General features: G+C 39.4%; 1 protein-coding gene across 1 annotated transcript in view; it reads left to right on the plus strand.

Moving 5' to 3' along the window:
• LOC117953455 (potassium voltage-gated channel subfamily H member 7-like) overlaps positions 1–16,147 on the plus strand; it is a 35,903-nt gene that overhangs the window by 10,860 nt on the left and 8,896 nt on the right. Inside the window, exons 4-9 of the mRNA XM_034886516.1 lie at positions 4,025–4,456; positions 7,142–7,353; positions 8,969–9,394; positions 12,248–12,647; positions 13,105–13,305; positions 14,626–14,880. Coding sequence (XP_034742407.1) covers positions 4,025–4,456; positions 7,142–7,353; positions 8,969–9,394; positions 12,248–12,647; positions 13,105–13,305; positions 14,626–14,880 — 1,926 coding nt within the window. The remainder of the gene's footprint in view (positions 1–4,024; positions 4,457–7,141; positions 7,354–8,968; positions 9,395–12,247; positions 12,648–13,104; positions 13,306–14,625; positions 14,881–16,147) is intronic.

A 16,147-nucleotide genomic window follows, 5' to 3' on the forward strand; every position in this document is an offset into this window, starting at 1 on the left:
AATCCTTAATTGTTTTATCTTCTTTATGTCTTGTGGGCGAGCAGCATATACTGCACCCTCATTTTGTATTTGCATGTGTGTCAGTAGGTGTAAATGTCATCGATTCCAGCTCGTCTATGATTGGAGGCACTCAGCATCTCTTCTCTGACTGGAGCGCAGCTATCCACTTCACTCAGCATGAATTCCTCTAGGGCACTGGCATTCGGCTTGCGCTCTCTTTTTGCGTGTCTGTAAGAGTGTGTGCAGGCATGCATGCATGTGTGTGGATGCCTATGTGTGAGCGAGTGCCTGTGCGCGTTGCTAACATTGCTAATCAGAGTTGATTGCTTGTGTACTGTAAGGTGACCTGTGGGTAGATGGGCAGATAAACATACAATGTGACTTTTGATTAGAAAGGGTCTTGACTACATGCACACATCACACCTAAAGTATGACCTTATTATTGTCATTGAGAAGCTTTTAGATAAAACCAGGGCATAAAAGTCTAATTTTACGCTACACTGGGTTCAACTTAAATGGGGTTTTAAATAATGATGCTAATCATTTTGTCATGAAGCTGCATGCTATCAGGCAATATCATGTGCACACATTGTCTTTTTTATTTTCATACCACATATTCAGGATTTCTTCAGATGTGTATGAAAAATATAACAGCATTCAGACCATATGGTGAAGATATTTATTTCATGATGTCAGGCCTTTTCAGCACAATGGCAGGAAATATTCACTTTACCGGCAATGATCAGGAAGAACATCCCCACATAGCCCAGCCTTACATTTGACAGCCTATCAAATGTTATTTCTGGACATTGGGGAGCTAATTATGAGCTGCTGTTGACAGCTGGCAAGTAGCCCGCAGGTGTCAACTAGCCCAATATTGAGCCTGGAAGAGAGTAATCCCTTTTTCCCTGAGCTGCCATTTAGAACACACCATTCAGCAACTTAACATGTCTTCAAGGCCCAAAGCCAGAGACAAAACTTACAAATTACTCAGCAGAAAGATTCGATTTCAGGTGCACATAGAGTTATTTCTTTTGTTCAATTAGCAATATTAGAATTTATGAACTTTTAAAATAGTGGCTGAGCCAGTTTCTTTCAATATAAGGGGGCACTCAGATGTTCAAGCCCTTCATCCTTATCCCTAAGAGAGACATCCTGTGAAGCAATGTTATGTTGGGGGCTTGTATCCACAATCGAAGTGTCTTAAGTAATGCCCATAACTCATATTCATAGCTGAGGGCTGGGACATAAATCACCTGGCAAATTATGATCTTCGCCTTCAGGCTCAGTTCAGGTTTTCACCACAAAAGACCATCACTGCTGATGTTGCATCGATCGTCCTGTTAACCTTACGCTCTGTATAAAATAAGATGAGCTAAGATAAGATATACTTAACTATTCCCACACTGGAGACATTCCTTTTCCTCCATTTTCGCCTTGACATGTGAACAAGACATCAAGATACCTTACAGATGCAAACTCTCTCAAAGGGCACCCTGTTTTCAAGACGAGTGCAATAACGTCCTTCACATTCAGCTGCAAACTGTCAGAGTAAAAAATAAACCTACATTTACTGAAGGAAAGGTTGACCTATCTCTTTCAGTATTAGGAAAAAGCAGCCCCTCTTGTGAGACATCCTCAGTCATCCAGTTAATGGGGTATAGAAGTACTAAATCACAGGCAAGTTGCAGTCTAATTTTTTAAGACATTTTGTCACTGAACCGAGAGATAAAATTAGTCTACTCACTAGTGGGGAGTTCCAATTAGGTAAACCTCTTTTGATGATTTGCATTTAAAAGTCACTAATAAGATCGCACAACAGTAATGTGTAAGTCATCATAGTCCCATGAATTCATGCGTGACTTAGTTTGAAACCACCTCAGGGGACATGTCATGATAGCACTGTAAGCTGCTAATAAGCTTTTTCAGGTGAGCTTTGAAAGGCATCTGTCATATAGCAGCAAAATGTAGTAAAAACCACAGAGCAACATGCAAAGGAGAGAAGCAGAGCAGTCATTCTATACATAGTAGATGGAGTGTCCAGTTGACACAGCATCCCTGTGTTTTATATATATGACACCAATGTGAATATTTTTTACAGGTAACTGTTGACAGATTTTACTCAAAAACACAAATAGGTCAACCTCATGGTGGTGCTGTAGGAAAAATCAGGGGACCCTGAAGTCAGTAGATTTCATTCTTTGGGGAACATGAACAAATAAAATGTAATAACAATCCTTTCAAAAGTTGCTGAGATACATTATTCTACCATCTGACACCAGCAGACCACCATTGCCATCCCTAGAGCTATGCCGCTAGTGTGCCTTAAAATAAACCTTCCCTCTTAGTCCTTCTCCAATAAATGTCAATAAAAACATTTGTGAAAATTTAAAATTGTAGTGTATCAACTGAAAATCTGAAATATAGAAGTAAAATATGGGTAGTATATGTTTTTATAATATAGTACGAAATGTATCTGTGTAGTATCCCGATAATTTTAGGACTGTATTTGTACTGGGGATGATGTCATTATAGAAGGGCTCTGATGTGATCATTGATACTACAGTGATCTACAATGCATAACAAGGAAGGTTTACCTAAGCCACTCCAAAAAACAAACTGCATCTTATTGGGTTGATGTGAGCTAGACTTCATTTTACTTTATAGTAAGTTGTATCAACACTCAAGAGCATTATTGACAGTCTCCCAGCAGAGAAGAGACAGAAAGGTTGTCCATATCATCTGCCAGCTCAGGATGTGATTAACTTCCCCTCCAGGATTCTTGTTGAGTCTCATATCTCTATTGTAAGCTGCTATAGTTGTAACATCTGCACATTTGGCCACTGAAGGGAAACAGATTGCAATGATCTTATGTAAGGAGGCTGCTTAGGGATGGGTTGCCTCACGTGTGAGGCAGGGTTCACTTTCACCCTCTCTGTTGTTAATGAGCCAAAGCCTTCCCAAGAGGTTATTAACATTTGCTACTGTGTCCCTTCTGAAAATTCTGTACCTTTCTTAAACTAATGAGGCATACTAAATCAGTTGTGCTATCTGCTCCTTCCCATGCTCATTGGGCACTGAAAGGAGATGTGTTGCAATATGGCAAAATCAAATGTCTTGATATGTAAAAAATGTCATAGTTTAGTGCACAGATCTTTTAACACTGCAAATGTTCAACACTAAAATTTAGAACTTTGCTTTCTGCTGTTTTGTTAATTAAAAGATGCGAAGCTTCAGTTATAGAAAATCATTCAGAAATTACAGAAATTATATCCTCTGCTTGTCTGGGGACAGATGCAGTATGGACATCTTATAAAAGATTGATTTGAAAAAAAGTACACAGAGGCCTGCACACTTGAGAAAACAGACCTAAATTTCTTCATTTAATTATTTATAGTCAAAAATGTTTTAGCACCTGCTATTTTCGATGTTGGGCCTTCATGAACTTTTTTGTCTCACTGTTGTGCATAGGCGCCAATTTATGTTTTCCTCCATGGGTGGTCATGGGCGAACACCTTTTAAAGGTCCCATTTAACTTTATGAGGTTTTTTAACATTAATATGCATTCCCCCAGCCTGCCTTTGGTCCCCCAATGGCTAGAAATGGTGAAAGGTGTAAACCGAGCCCTGGGTGTCCTGCTCTGCCTTAAGAAAAAATCAAAACTCAGATGAGCCAATCTGGAATCTAGGTTACCTCCCCTTTCTCTGCTTTGCCTGCCCAGAGAATTTGGCCCGCCCATGAGAAAAAGAGAGACATCATGGCTTTCAAACAGATACAGTAGTAGGGGACCACTACGGCCTATATATAAAAGCATCCAAAAAGCAACCTGTCTTAAAAAAAAAAATAGTCAAGCAATGTTTGCATTTCAGAACCTTAGGAAGCGGGCGACACAAACACACATGCCTATTAACTTGATAATAAAGCCGTAAAGTAGGCAGCAGAATTCACCTCTAATCCAGTCATCACTTTCATTGTTCATTATGTAACACTATACACATTGTCATATTTCTTTTTCACTTTTTAGGGAGCAGTAGATTCTTTCGCTTCCGCCAGGCCGCTTTGAGCCTAATGAATACCAAGCAATCTCTTCCACAAGAGGACCCAGATGCTGTGATGGTGGACCCGCCCAAAGAGAATGAGGTGGCCCTGCAGAGTTTATCGTCACCCACCAAGAGCATTTGCAGTCCCATTGAGACCAATGACACGCATGGCCTTATTGGCTCCAGCCTCCATTCCCCTCAGGCTAAGGTTGGCCCTGAACCACTTGACCATTCATCCCCTAAACTTCTCTGGGAAAACCTATACCAGACAGAGCCGCATCAGTCCTCCTCTGCCCTGTCAAACACCTTCCCCAGAGGCAGCATGAACAGCATGAGGCGAGCCTCATCTGTCCATGAAATTGAGGCCTACAGCTCCAATTCCAAAAGCATATTCAGGGATGGTCAAACCAGTGAAGGTATGTACCCCAGTGTGTAAGTTAAGCTAACATTTCCAGTCTATGATTAGTCTACAACAAACCAATTACAGATTTGGTCTTCAAAAGTTATATTTAAAGGTCCCATGGCATGACAATTTCACTTGATGTGTTTGTTTTTTTTTTAACGTTAATGTTAAACTTGTGTAATGTAGTTCTTAGTGTGGACCCCGGTAGGTGATTCTGACATAGACTTGGTTTAGTTGTAAGTGATTTTATTGCATCTCTGTTGTTGCAAGTCCAAGTGTGGAAGAAAGGTGATGAGGTGACAGTCCCGATGGAAACAGATAGCTACAGGTGGTGTGGGATTTGTGGCAGGTAACAGCAGTGGATCAGCTTTGACAGGTGCTGCAGATGAGAGAGACACAGGTGAAGTTAGATTCAATAGTACAACAAAATCCAAAGTTAAGTTTCTCACTAGAGAATGAGATACTGGAGAAAAAGGCCTTTGGAGTTACCACATGGTGAGTGGAAACAATCTGGTGATGAGTGAGTGGAGAACTGGGTATCTTGTTGAGACCTTGATGAGTAAATGGAAGCCAGGTGTGCCTGGTAATGCTTGTAGAGCCACGCCCCTGTAGATAAAGTCTCACACACACACACACATACACACACACACACACACAAACACCACACACAGGGGAGGAGACATAGGGAAAGACTGAAAGGGAGAACAAACACAGGGGATCCAGAGGTCAAAGACTGGGCTGTGACAATTAATATGCATTCCTACTATGGTTCCCCAGTGGCTAGAAGTGGTAATAGGTGTAAACCAAGCCCTGGGTATCCTGCTCTGCCTTTGAGAAATCAAAAGCTCAGATGGTCCGATCTGGAATCTTGCCCCTTATGAGGTCATAAGGAGCAAGGTTACCTCCCCTTTCTCTGCTTTGCCCTCCTTGGGAATTTGGCCCACCCATGAGATTGAGACATCATGGTTTTCAAACGAGTGGCAGTTGGTCAAGGCCACACCCCCAGAACACCATGTCAAGGGACCTTTAAGAGACACAAAAGGAAATTAACTTAATCTATGTCATATTCTCTCATGACCGAAAGAACAAGATCCAGGGTACAAGCGGCCAAAATGTGTTTCCTTAGGAGGGTTGCTAGAATCTCCCCTAGAGACAGGGTGAGAAGCACAGTCATTCGTGAGGAGCTCGGAGTACAGCCACTGCTCCTTTGCGTCGAAAAGAGCCAGTTTAGGTGCTTTGGGCATCTGGTAAGTTTGCCTTCTGGGCGCCTTCCTAGGGAGGTGTTCCAGGCACGTCCAGCAGTGAGAAGGCCTCGATGAAGGTGGGGGGATTATATCTCCAACTTGGCCTGGGAACGCCTCGGGATCCACCAGTCAGAGTTGGTTAATGTGGCTCAGGAAAGGGAAGTTTGGGGTCCCCTGTTGGAGCTGCTTCCCCCGCGACCCGATACCGGATAAGCGGGCGAAGATGGACGGATGGATATATCATCTTTTCTTAAATGTTTTAATTTCTCTTTTTTAATTGTTCTGTCAACAAAATGCTTCTGAAAATGTTAGAGGTAATCATGTATTTCTGCCCATGATGTAATTGCTCAGTGCTGTTTTGGTTCAAGGAAGGCAATCAGAACAAATGCTCTTCACAGATTCCCCTTTGCGTTGAGTGGGCTGACTGCACTTAATTATGTAAAATGATTCAGCGGTCTATAAAATAATATAATGTTACCATACATAGCCTAAGCCTCATATCCGCTCTCATCCTGTGCCAATCAAAGCATTCCTTTACGATTAGTATGCATAGTGTATGCTTGTCTTATGTGACATTGTAGTGGCTCTGCTGACTACTTATTGTTCCAAACTGCGCAAGGCATACATTATTTGGGATAAATCCTAAACAATTGTATAGCTGGCCAAGTACCAACATTGTGTTATGGCACAGAAACACTCTGTATTCAACATTTTTCTGTTGCCACATATGAAATTACCTGTGAAATGATTTTAAGAGAGGCACTTTCTCAAGTCCCCCATAACTGTTAACACATGTGCGTTGATGTATGCGTAACCTGTGATGAAAGCAGAAGCACAGATTGTTTAACTTTGCTTTTTAGAAAACTTAAAAAGCTTTTATTTCTTAATGAAACACCAGCTCCTCTTAATCTGTAATTGGCTTTAATTCTCAGCCAAGTATAGTTGTTGGTACCCAACCTTATTCTTACATTTCTTGCATTTCCATTTTGCAAAGAAGGTAGCTAAACATTCCTTGTAGCCCATCCACTATCTACTGATGCCAGAATACATTAGTCTAAGGTATTATGTAAGTATGAAAGGCTGCTACTGTATATCTGGATACACAAATGCATCTACAGTACACAAAGCTCTATGTATCATTATGTCACCCTAATACCAAAAACATGGTAATGAGGTTTACAATCATTGAAGCATCCCATTAATTCTCAAGTCAAAGCTTGCAAATCCCCAAAACTGATATCCCTATTTCACCTATTTCATTCAGTATTAATTGTAATTGCTTTACCTCTGTTCACTAAATCACGTGAGAATACTTAAATTAATTTTCAAAGCCATCAGTGGGTAATAACTTGGGTTCTTACTGAATCATTTCAACTCTTATCAATGTACAAATTTGAAATATATGTTTACCAAGGTTATTAATGTGACTGCTGTTATTTGTTCTAAACCACCAGGTCCATTTAATCATGTGAAGTCCAGCCTGCTCGGCTCTACCTCTGATTCTAACATCAACAAGTATAGCACCATCAGCAGGATCCCTTTGATTGCACTCACCTTCTCTGAGGGGACTGATAAGAAGACTCAGTCTCCGCCAACATCCGAGACGACCATCATAGCACCAAAGGTCAAAGACAGAACACACAATGTCACAGAAAAAGTCACACAGGTGAGTCAGGAAGCTCCGCTTTCTTTGGCATTACAGTATCTTCTCAACCAAAGACAACATTTTCAGTGACCATCATAAGACCTGAGACCTGGGGTTTTATTCTCAATCATCCTTGATTCTTTATTTTAAAGAACACAACTAGTGGTGTGTGTGGGTGGGAAATAGGCAAAGTGTTTATGTATTTGTAACCGCACTGACTGTAATCATTAGTTGGGCTGACCTGCAAGTTGGGTTGTGGGATAGCGTGGTATGATACACAGCAGGTGTTACAGCCTGCCAGTGAGATTTCTTGCTGGTGGGTGAAAATAAAAAGAAGCTGGTCATCCCAGTTCACAGAGATCTACTGCCTACCCAGAGCAACAGTGGAGCAGAGGCATTAAGGACAAGAAGGAAGAATAATTGGGTATTCGAAATTGCAGAGAAAGTTGGGATACTAAAAAAAACATTTCCTGTCATATGGCTGAAACAGCAGCTATTTTGTGGCACAATTCCCAGTTGAATGCATTCAATAGAAAGCCAAAATGCATAGGCCTATACAATACTTTTTGCCTGGCTTAACTTTGTTACTTCTGACCTATTATGTTGTATTTATAGCAATGAAAACAGTGTGTAGATCACACTACAACAGAAAAGCAATGCTGTGTATACTTCCTTAGCAACGGCCAAGCACAAGCCCAGAAACCTTATTTTGAAATATCTTTCTACAGCTTACTCATTCATAAATGAAGAAGAACCATCAGCAGGATAAAATGCTCTCCCTGCTTGCTGACTTTAGTTTGAAGTTTGGAGCTCCAGCTGATATTTGAACATCTACTTTCTTATTGCTAGCATGGGGAAATCTATAATTCATGTGTTGAAGATAGGGGAATGTGTACTGTAATGAATAGAGGGACCCGCTGCCCTCATCTGCACTATTTTCTGCCATAAAAGGGCATTGTCTGTCACTGCTTATTAAGCCAAAAACAGGAGAGGGCTTGGCCTTCTTGAGCACACTGCATTATTTATTATTGAGTCAGAGTTCATTCTCATGAAGAAATTAAAACAAATGTTTGTCTACCAAAAAAGAAAAATAGAAAAATAAAAATCAATCAAAAAATATCTGCACAATATCAGCACAAATGTATGTACAGCTTTTTTCCACTTTATTGACTTTACAGTAAAGGAGTTACCGTTTTTACCAAGAGTACTGATGTGGAACGAGTCAGTGGCACCACATTATTTATGACCCCACGACATTGGCAATCTACCTGTCATACTAAAGTGGCTGCCTTTACCTAATACTGTTTGACTGCAGAGCACTTACGTTTGTGTGTCACAGTTGCTGTCAAATCAGTCCATGGAAGTCTGTGAGTTGGCTCAATTACCTGCTGAGCTTTAGCAATAATTATCATAAGAATTACATACCTGTTGGTGTCTTTGATCAAATATCAAAAGGATCATCAACAAAAAGGAGCACAATACACATCAATTTAGACAGATGACAGGACATAAGGTTTTCAGCGATCCTATTCAACTAAGATGTTGATCCACGTTGAAATTAGGTGAAAACCTGTCTGACTTCAAATCAAACTGGAGGTATAATCAGATGGTTTGACTTACTTACTTTCTCCTCCAGGTCCTGTCACTCGGAGCCGATGTGCTACCAGAGTACAAACTCCAGACAGCGCGCATTGACAAGTTCACCATTCTCCACTACAGCCCCTTCAAAGCCGTGTGGGACTGGCTGATCCTGCTGCTGGTCATCTACACTGCAATCCTCACTCCCTACTCTGCAGCTTTTCTTCTCAATGACACAGAGGAGCAGAAGAGGCGTGAATGCGGATACTCCTGCAGCCCTCTTAATGTAGTGGATTTAATGGTGGATATCATGTTCATCATCGACATCCTCATAAACTTCAGGACCACTTACGTAAACCTGAACGAGGAGGTGGTCAGCGATCCAGCTAAGATTGCAATTCATTACTTTAAAGGCTGGTTCCTTATAGACATGGTGGCGGCAATCCCCTTTGACCTTCTTATCTTTGGCTCAGGATCAGATGAGGTATGTTCTCTCTAATGCATATTTTTTTCCTGTTTGTTTTTTTTGCTCCCAGAGAGCTTTGCTGCACATCAACCATGCAATGACCATGCTTTCACTGTTATCCATTTACTAAGTCCAGACTTGTGCCCCTGGGCCCCTACTTAAAGCCTGAATCTTTCTGTCTCGGCTCTAAAAAGGATTACTTTAAATTGCATGTTTTTTCATACTTTTTTTTTCTCTCTTTTTTGAATGGTCCTGATTCTAGAATCCATTTACACGGATTAATGGCTTACCAAATGGAAATCAATGATGCATTTATGTGAAGAGCACGCCAACGGGGGTGTGTGCACAGCTTACATGCAGATGTGAGATGGCCATTGGTAGGCTAGCTGCCAGGCCTTTTGGCATGTTATTTGGTAGGATATGTACCTTCAGGTTCTGAATCCACTTCAATGCTTTACCGTGCTTTGTAGGCACTCCATTACACCAGAAAAGCTTCTGATTATACAGTACACCATAATCATGTTTTGTCGCCGCTGCTGAGTCAGTTTATTGAATGACAACACCCAAAAAAGAAAATTGACGTTTGTAAATCCCAAAACAGTCCTGGCCAATTTGTACAATAGGTTTCAAGTAAACATGTTATATTTTGACTATAAAATAATATATTGTTTCATAATATATATTATTTATATGATATATTACATAGCCAACCATGACTTTTACACTAATAACTTGATTTTCATTTGAAAAAACATCTGAGGGGTAAAACTTTCAGGTCTGTAAATAGGTCATACACTGTGATACCATGACACATTGTTTAAATGTATAGGTTACCAGCTTAGTGTTTCTAATTTTCAGACACGGGAAATCTTGCTTAACTGCATTTTCATTCAGAAAATAAAAGCAACTGTAACAGTGGCAGATGGTTTTCACAAGGCTCATTTAATTTTGCAGCTTAACGAGACGGTTTTAACAAGAGCTTAAGTAAACCTTATGATCGGAGCAGAGAAAATATTTGAAAAAGATTTCAACCAATGTCTTGTTGCTTTCAAAACTTAGTACTGCCAGAAGATTTGACATACTGTGCAAGGCAGTATCCAGAATTGGCACCATGCTGTGTTTTGCAAATAATAACTAGTCAAAACAGAAAAACTAAATATTTATTTTAAGCTGTTTCACTGTGAATATGGTGAAAAATAAGTTGAGTGCTTAAACCTCATATTGTTGTTCCTGTCAGAGAGTAGCATGGAGGGAGAGAAAGAAGGAAGGGGGGTTGTAGTGCTGTGCAGCTGGGTTATGTAATTGTTTGTTCAGGTACTTCATTGAATTTTCATTCGTTTGTAGAGTTTACATGTAGTGTGACTGTTGGTTTAACCCAAACAGGATTTTTAAGGCCAAATTGAATATTCTGTTTGAAATATTTCACGGTTAATCTTTTTAATTAGTTTTTATTCTGGTGTTGTTAAATGGATGATTGGTGATATTTTTGTTAACCCAGCAGTGAAACAGGCCTTAATTATGATCAGTTATATATGACCAGTCTTACTGAGGTTGTACTCAGTATTGTTTACTTAAAATAACCTCCAGAGCTCGCTACTACTTGCTGAGCTATAGCAACTTTACCGTACATTAGGTAAATTAGATCCATACATAACTATACTGTGCATAACATAATTTCTTTTAGTGGGCGGGTCAGTGATGCTGCCATTTCTGGCCATTCAAATCAATTGGAAAAGTTTGTGGTCATAGGTGAATGATATAAATGTCAATGGGATTACAAGTACAAGATTGGAGCCAAACCTCTAATGTCAATCCAAATGCTTAACTTAAAACAGGAAGGTTTTCCCAAAGATTAGCTCTCACAATAATTTAGGCCCTCAAAAAAACAAGATGAATCTCTTTTCAAAAGCAGAAAGCTTGCAGTTAAGTCAGATATCCTATATGTTATACTGAAAAAGAGGTTGGAAATCATACAATTCCGGCTTATTGCACAATTGTAACCAACATATCAATAAAGCAGAACAAAAATGATTGCTGGCACAGTTTTGAAAGATAATTTAAAGACAGCTTAATATGATATTTTGAAGGCCTAAACAACTCTGCCACTTGGCTTTAAATACAGGATAACACAATATTAAATGCCAATGCTTAATAATGTCTGGATTCAAACATAGTGGAACTGTTGTTTAAACAACTTTAACTTCATAATAAAGAAACAAAATGAGGAAAATGTTAAATAGATTTTGTTCTTCATTTGTCTTAAGAAAATAAAGATTTAATGCAATATCAACTGAGTGGTAAGGAAGGAGAGTGTTCAGACATTAACTTCATTTAAAGGTCATTCAGTAATTGTTTGGTAAATAAATCAGCTTGCCATTTGGAATGATGGTTAGTGTTGCTAAAATCTTTCTTGATGACACAAAAGCAGCAACAAACTCCCAGGAAGTCACTTGAATGAGTGTTACTGCCTGTTCGGTGTTGAATAAACGAGGATTTATTTTTTTGTGCCCTGCAGGTGTCTTCAAGTCTGTGTTCATTTGCCTTTGACCAAAGAGCTGTAGAGAGTTGCCACAATGGAGTTTTGGTCTTTTTTCACTGTTGTGGAAACTTGTTACCACAGTTTGTGAACTGTGAAGTAACTCTGAATTTGTCACCGCTCTAAAATTGTGGTTAACAAAGAGAACATGTCAGAGTGCACGGCTGTGGAAGATGTGCGACAAATAAAATTGTTTCTTGATGAGAGAATTGCATGATAAATGAAATGTCAAATACTGAAATAAGACATATGCTGTTGTAATATATTACTGCAAAAGTATTCTACTACTCAAACTAATATTACTAATGAATTACCCTACTGTGCATTTTGTTTAGACCACCACTCTGATTGGCCTGTTGAAGACAGCTAGGCTCCTGCGATTGGTGCGTGTAGCCAGGAAGCTGGACCGCTACTCTGAGTATGGTGCTGCAGTCCTCATGCTGCTCATGTGCATCTTTGCCCTCATTGCCCACTGGCTAGCCTGTATATGGTATGCCATTGGCAATGTGGAAAAGCCCTACTTGGAGCACAAGATTGGCTGGCTGGACAATCTGGGCGTGTCCATAGGAAAGAGATACAACTACAGCGACCCAAGCTCGGGTCCCTCTATCAAGGACAAGTATGTGACAGCACTTTACTTCACCTTCAGCAGTCTGACCAGTGTGGGCTTTGGAAATGTTTCCCCAAACACCAACTCAGAGAAGATCTTTTCCATCTGTGTCATGTTGATTGGCTGTGAGTATGTTTTGGTCTTTTTTATTTTAATTTTAGCTATACTTAATTCTGCATTTCTCTAGTGCAGCACCTAAAGGATTAAGGCATACACCGATTTTTATCACATCCTAAACTATCTATTGCATGTCTGTCCTGGGAGAGGGATCACTCCTCTCTTGCTCATCCTGAGGTTTCTTTCAATTCATTGTTTTTTCTTTCCAAAGGAAAGGATAGAGGGTGTATGCTGTACAGATTGTGAAGCCTCCTGAGGCAACTCAGGGATTTTGTGAAATTGAGCTACAGTATATAAATAAAAATTGACTTGATTAGACTTGACTAGACGGATTGTCTGTGTTCATGTCAGTACTTGTTCACCTTCAATCAAGTTAACAGCGTGTCTGTCTGTGGGCAAATGCAATAAACATGCAAAACAGTCTGTAGAATCTAACTCACCTCTTCATCATTGTTTGTATTGCAGCCCTGATGTATGCCAGCATTTTTGGAAACGTCTCTGCAATAATCCAGAGGTTGTACTCAAGTACGGCCCGATATCATGCTCAAATGTTACGGGTCAAGGAGTTCATACGCTTTCACCAGATACCCAACCCGCTGAGGCAGAGGCTGGAAGAGTACTTTCAACACTCCTGGGCCTACACCAATGGCATTGATATGAACACGGTAAATAAAAAAGGATCACCACATCTACCTGTCCTCTAAATGTAACTGGAAATCATACCCACAATAATGAACTGTCATAAATGAATGTCATTGAATGATTGTAGAAATGCTATGTATGCAAGAATCTAAAAAGAGCTTTCTTTCTCTTGTCTGCTTTTCATCTGGATTAACATCTCTACACTGGTAAGAGCAGGAGGTACATGTTTTTATTTCTTGTCATTTTCTTGTCATAAAATAGCAACCCCGTTATCCTGATAGTGTCAATATTAGAGATTTCCATTACTTATGCATGATTTGTGTGAATGTATCTAAGTATTACAGCATAGTTTCATATCTCAAAGCAAATACATCCTATTTTAGACCAAAACATGTGAGTGAAATGTGTGTGAAGTAGCATGTGCTGAAAATGGCATCCTGTCTCGTTTCAATTCCATTAGAAACTTTTAATCAACAACATCCTTTTGTAGTCAACAAACCTACTACTCACCAGAAATGTGTTAATGCTCATTTCATCCTAGATTTGAGATTGTGTGCAAGGTTTTTATTCCCAGGTATTTTTATGGATTTTGGTAGAGTTCAGTTTCAATCAATTTCCTATCAATTCAAGAAATGAAAGGTATTTAAGGCAACAACTCAAGATTAAGTGCGTACTCACTAATTAACGCTTTACATTCCCATAAATTAGCTCTTCCTCCATCTTATATATTTTACACACTTTAAAGGTGTGGGATAAAGCATAAACATTGTGATCACTAAACATGGGTACTGGTCAGGGAAGTCTGTTTTCTTCTTTAACAAGCAAATAAAAATGCATGTAGCCAGTTCTTTTCTTTAAGTGGATGCATACATCAAAAGTCTGGATTTAATCCATGGCTTCCACAAATGAGTGGATTTTGGGTAGAAAATTGGTGGCCTCTTTGGTAATCACACAGTACACATTCTCCCCACTACAATATTATATAAAAAGAAAGAGACAAAGCCAAAACTGACAAAGCAATATGTGTTTAGCTCAGGGGGCGGTTACATAAATCCAGGTGGCTGTTATTTTTACAATAACTATAAAAAAATCCCACAAAATCAGGAATTATTACATTTTGATATAATTTATATGAATGCGTCTTGATTGAAATATACCATAGTGAATTTTTTCTTCCGATACACTAAAGATGTAAGGTCTCTTAATGCAATAATAGGTCTATGACTCTGTCCTCTTACACTCATCTTAACCCATTTGCTTTCCACCGGCTTGCAGAAAAAATCTATTTGAGTATATCAAACTCAATATTCTCTGAATTTCTCTCACGGAATTTCTCTGCATCACAGGTGTTAAAAGGTTTTCCTGAGTGCCTGCAGGCAGATATCTGCCTTCATCTCAACAAGAGTCTTCTTCAAAACTGCAAAGCGTTCCAAGGAGCCTCCAAAGGATGCCTGAGGGCCTTGGCCATGCACTTCAAAACCACTCATGCCCCTCCTGGAGACACTCTGGTCCATAGTGGTGATGTGCTTACCGCTCTCTACTTTCTGTCTCGCGGCTCTATTGAGGTCCTTAAAGATGACATTGTGGTAGCCATCCTGGGTAAATACAATCCCTTGTTGATTATGTGAATTGTAATAATGAGCATTACTAGGTAAGGGCTACTAAATTAATAAGAGATTGTTATGTATGTCCTATGAAAACTGAAAATGGTATAGGGGATTTATAAATCTTCTTTGAGCCTAGAAAGATTGTTTTTTGTTTGACCTTTTGCCAGTGCCAATCATTAGTATCATGAAAGTAGTAGCAGTGGCAGTGGCTGTTGTTCTCAAAATGTCCTCATGTCACAGAGAGGCTGACAGTCAAACCTGTTGAGACAAATACAAAAAACTATTCTGCAGCTTTTGAAAAAGGAAAGGGTGGTTCAAAGTCCTATTATTCTCAGTTTGCATACGTAAATCTAATGTCAATGCTATCAATATGCCAAGATTTAGCTTTTTGTATATAGTCAAATTGCACTACTTACAACAGTGTCTCGCTAATACCCACGTGTGAATATATTCAAATGGTTGTATTGAACAGATTGGGGATTTAAAATTTCTCTATTCACATTTTGTATATTACTATACTATACTATACAAAGTGTACTATTCCTTTAATGCACATGTGGGTTTCTACCTTGGGCTTTTTGTGAAGGGTATTAATTATGTAGTTTGTTCTGATTGATTGAAATATTTGAATTATTGATTGAGCTAACCTCCTACTCTGCCTCGGATGCTTGATATTTTCAAGTATGTGGAGATACTGCTGTCACAAGCTGAGGAAAGGATAGACAGTGCAGTTTCGCACTGGACACAGTATTTTAGCAGAGTAATATTTAGGAGGAGGCTCAGCCTGACTTGTGTGCACATTGAAGAATTAACTCTTATAATTGTGAGTCCTTTAAACGTGGATAATGGTAAGGTTATTGCAGCAGCTTAATCACACTGTGATCACACCTTTTGACAAGAATGGCAAGGTGTGCCTGCTGTCCCCTATTATGTCCTCCAGGCAATAAGGCTGTTCATGTAACAGGTTTGAGTCTCTGTGGCATTTCTATTAAGTGGCTCCATGAAAGCTTGTTTGGCAATTTCAAAGAACATGGGAAAATAGCTGCCACTTTTTTGACAGCACAGGGAAATGACTTGAAGTTGCAAGATAGGGATTATTTAAATGGGCAGTAAAAGACTATTCTGACTAAAACCATTGCCAGCTATGAATGTGAAATACTATTAAGCCTCCGTTTTATAGCATAATGATAGTGAATACTCATTTCTTGTATTAGAACAATGAGTATGTATCTTCTCTCTTTAACAAGCAGTTGCTACAG

This window comes from Etheostoma cragini, chromosome 11 (genome assembly GCF_013103735.1).
Source record: "Etheostoma cragini isolate CJK2018 chromosome 11, CSU_Ecrag_1.0, whole genome shotgun sequence".
Classification (NCBI taxonomy): domain Eukaryota; kingdom Metazoa; phylum Chordata; class Actinopteri; order Perciformes; family Percidae; genus Etheostoma; species Etheostoma cragini.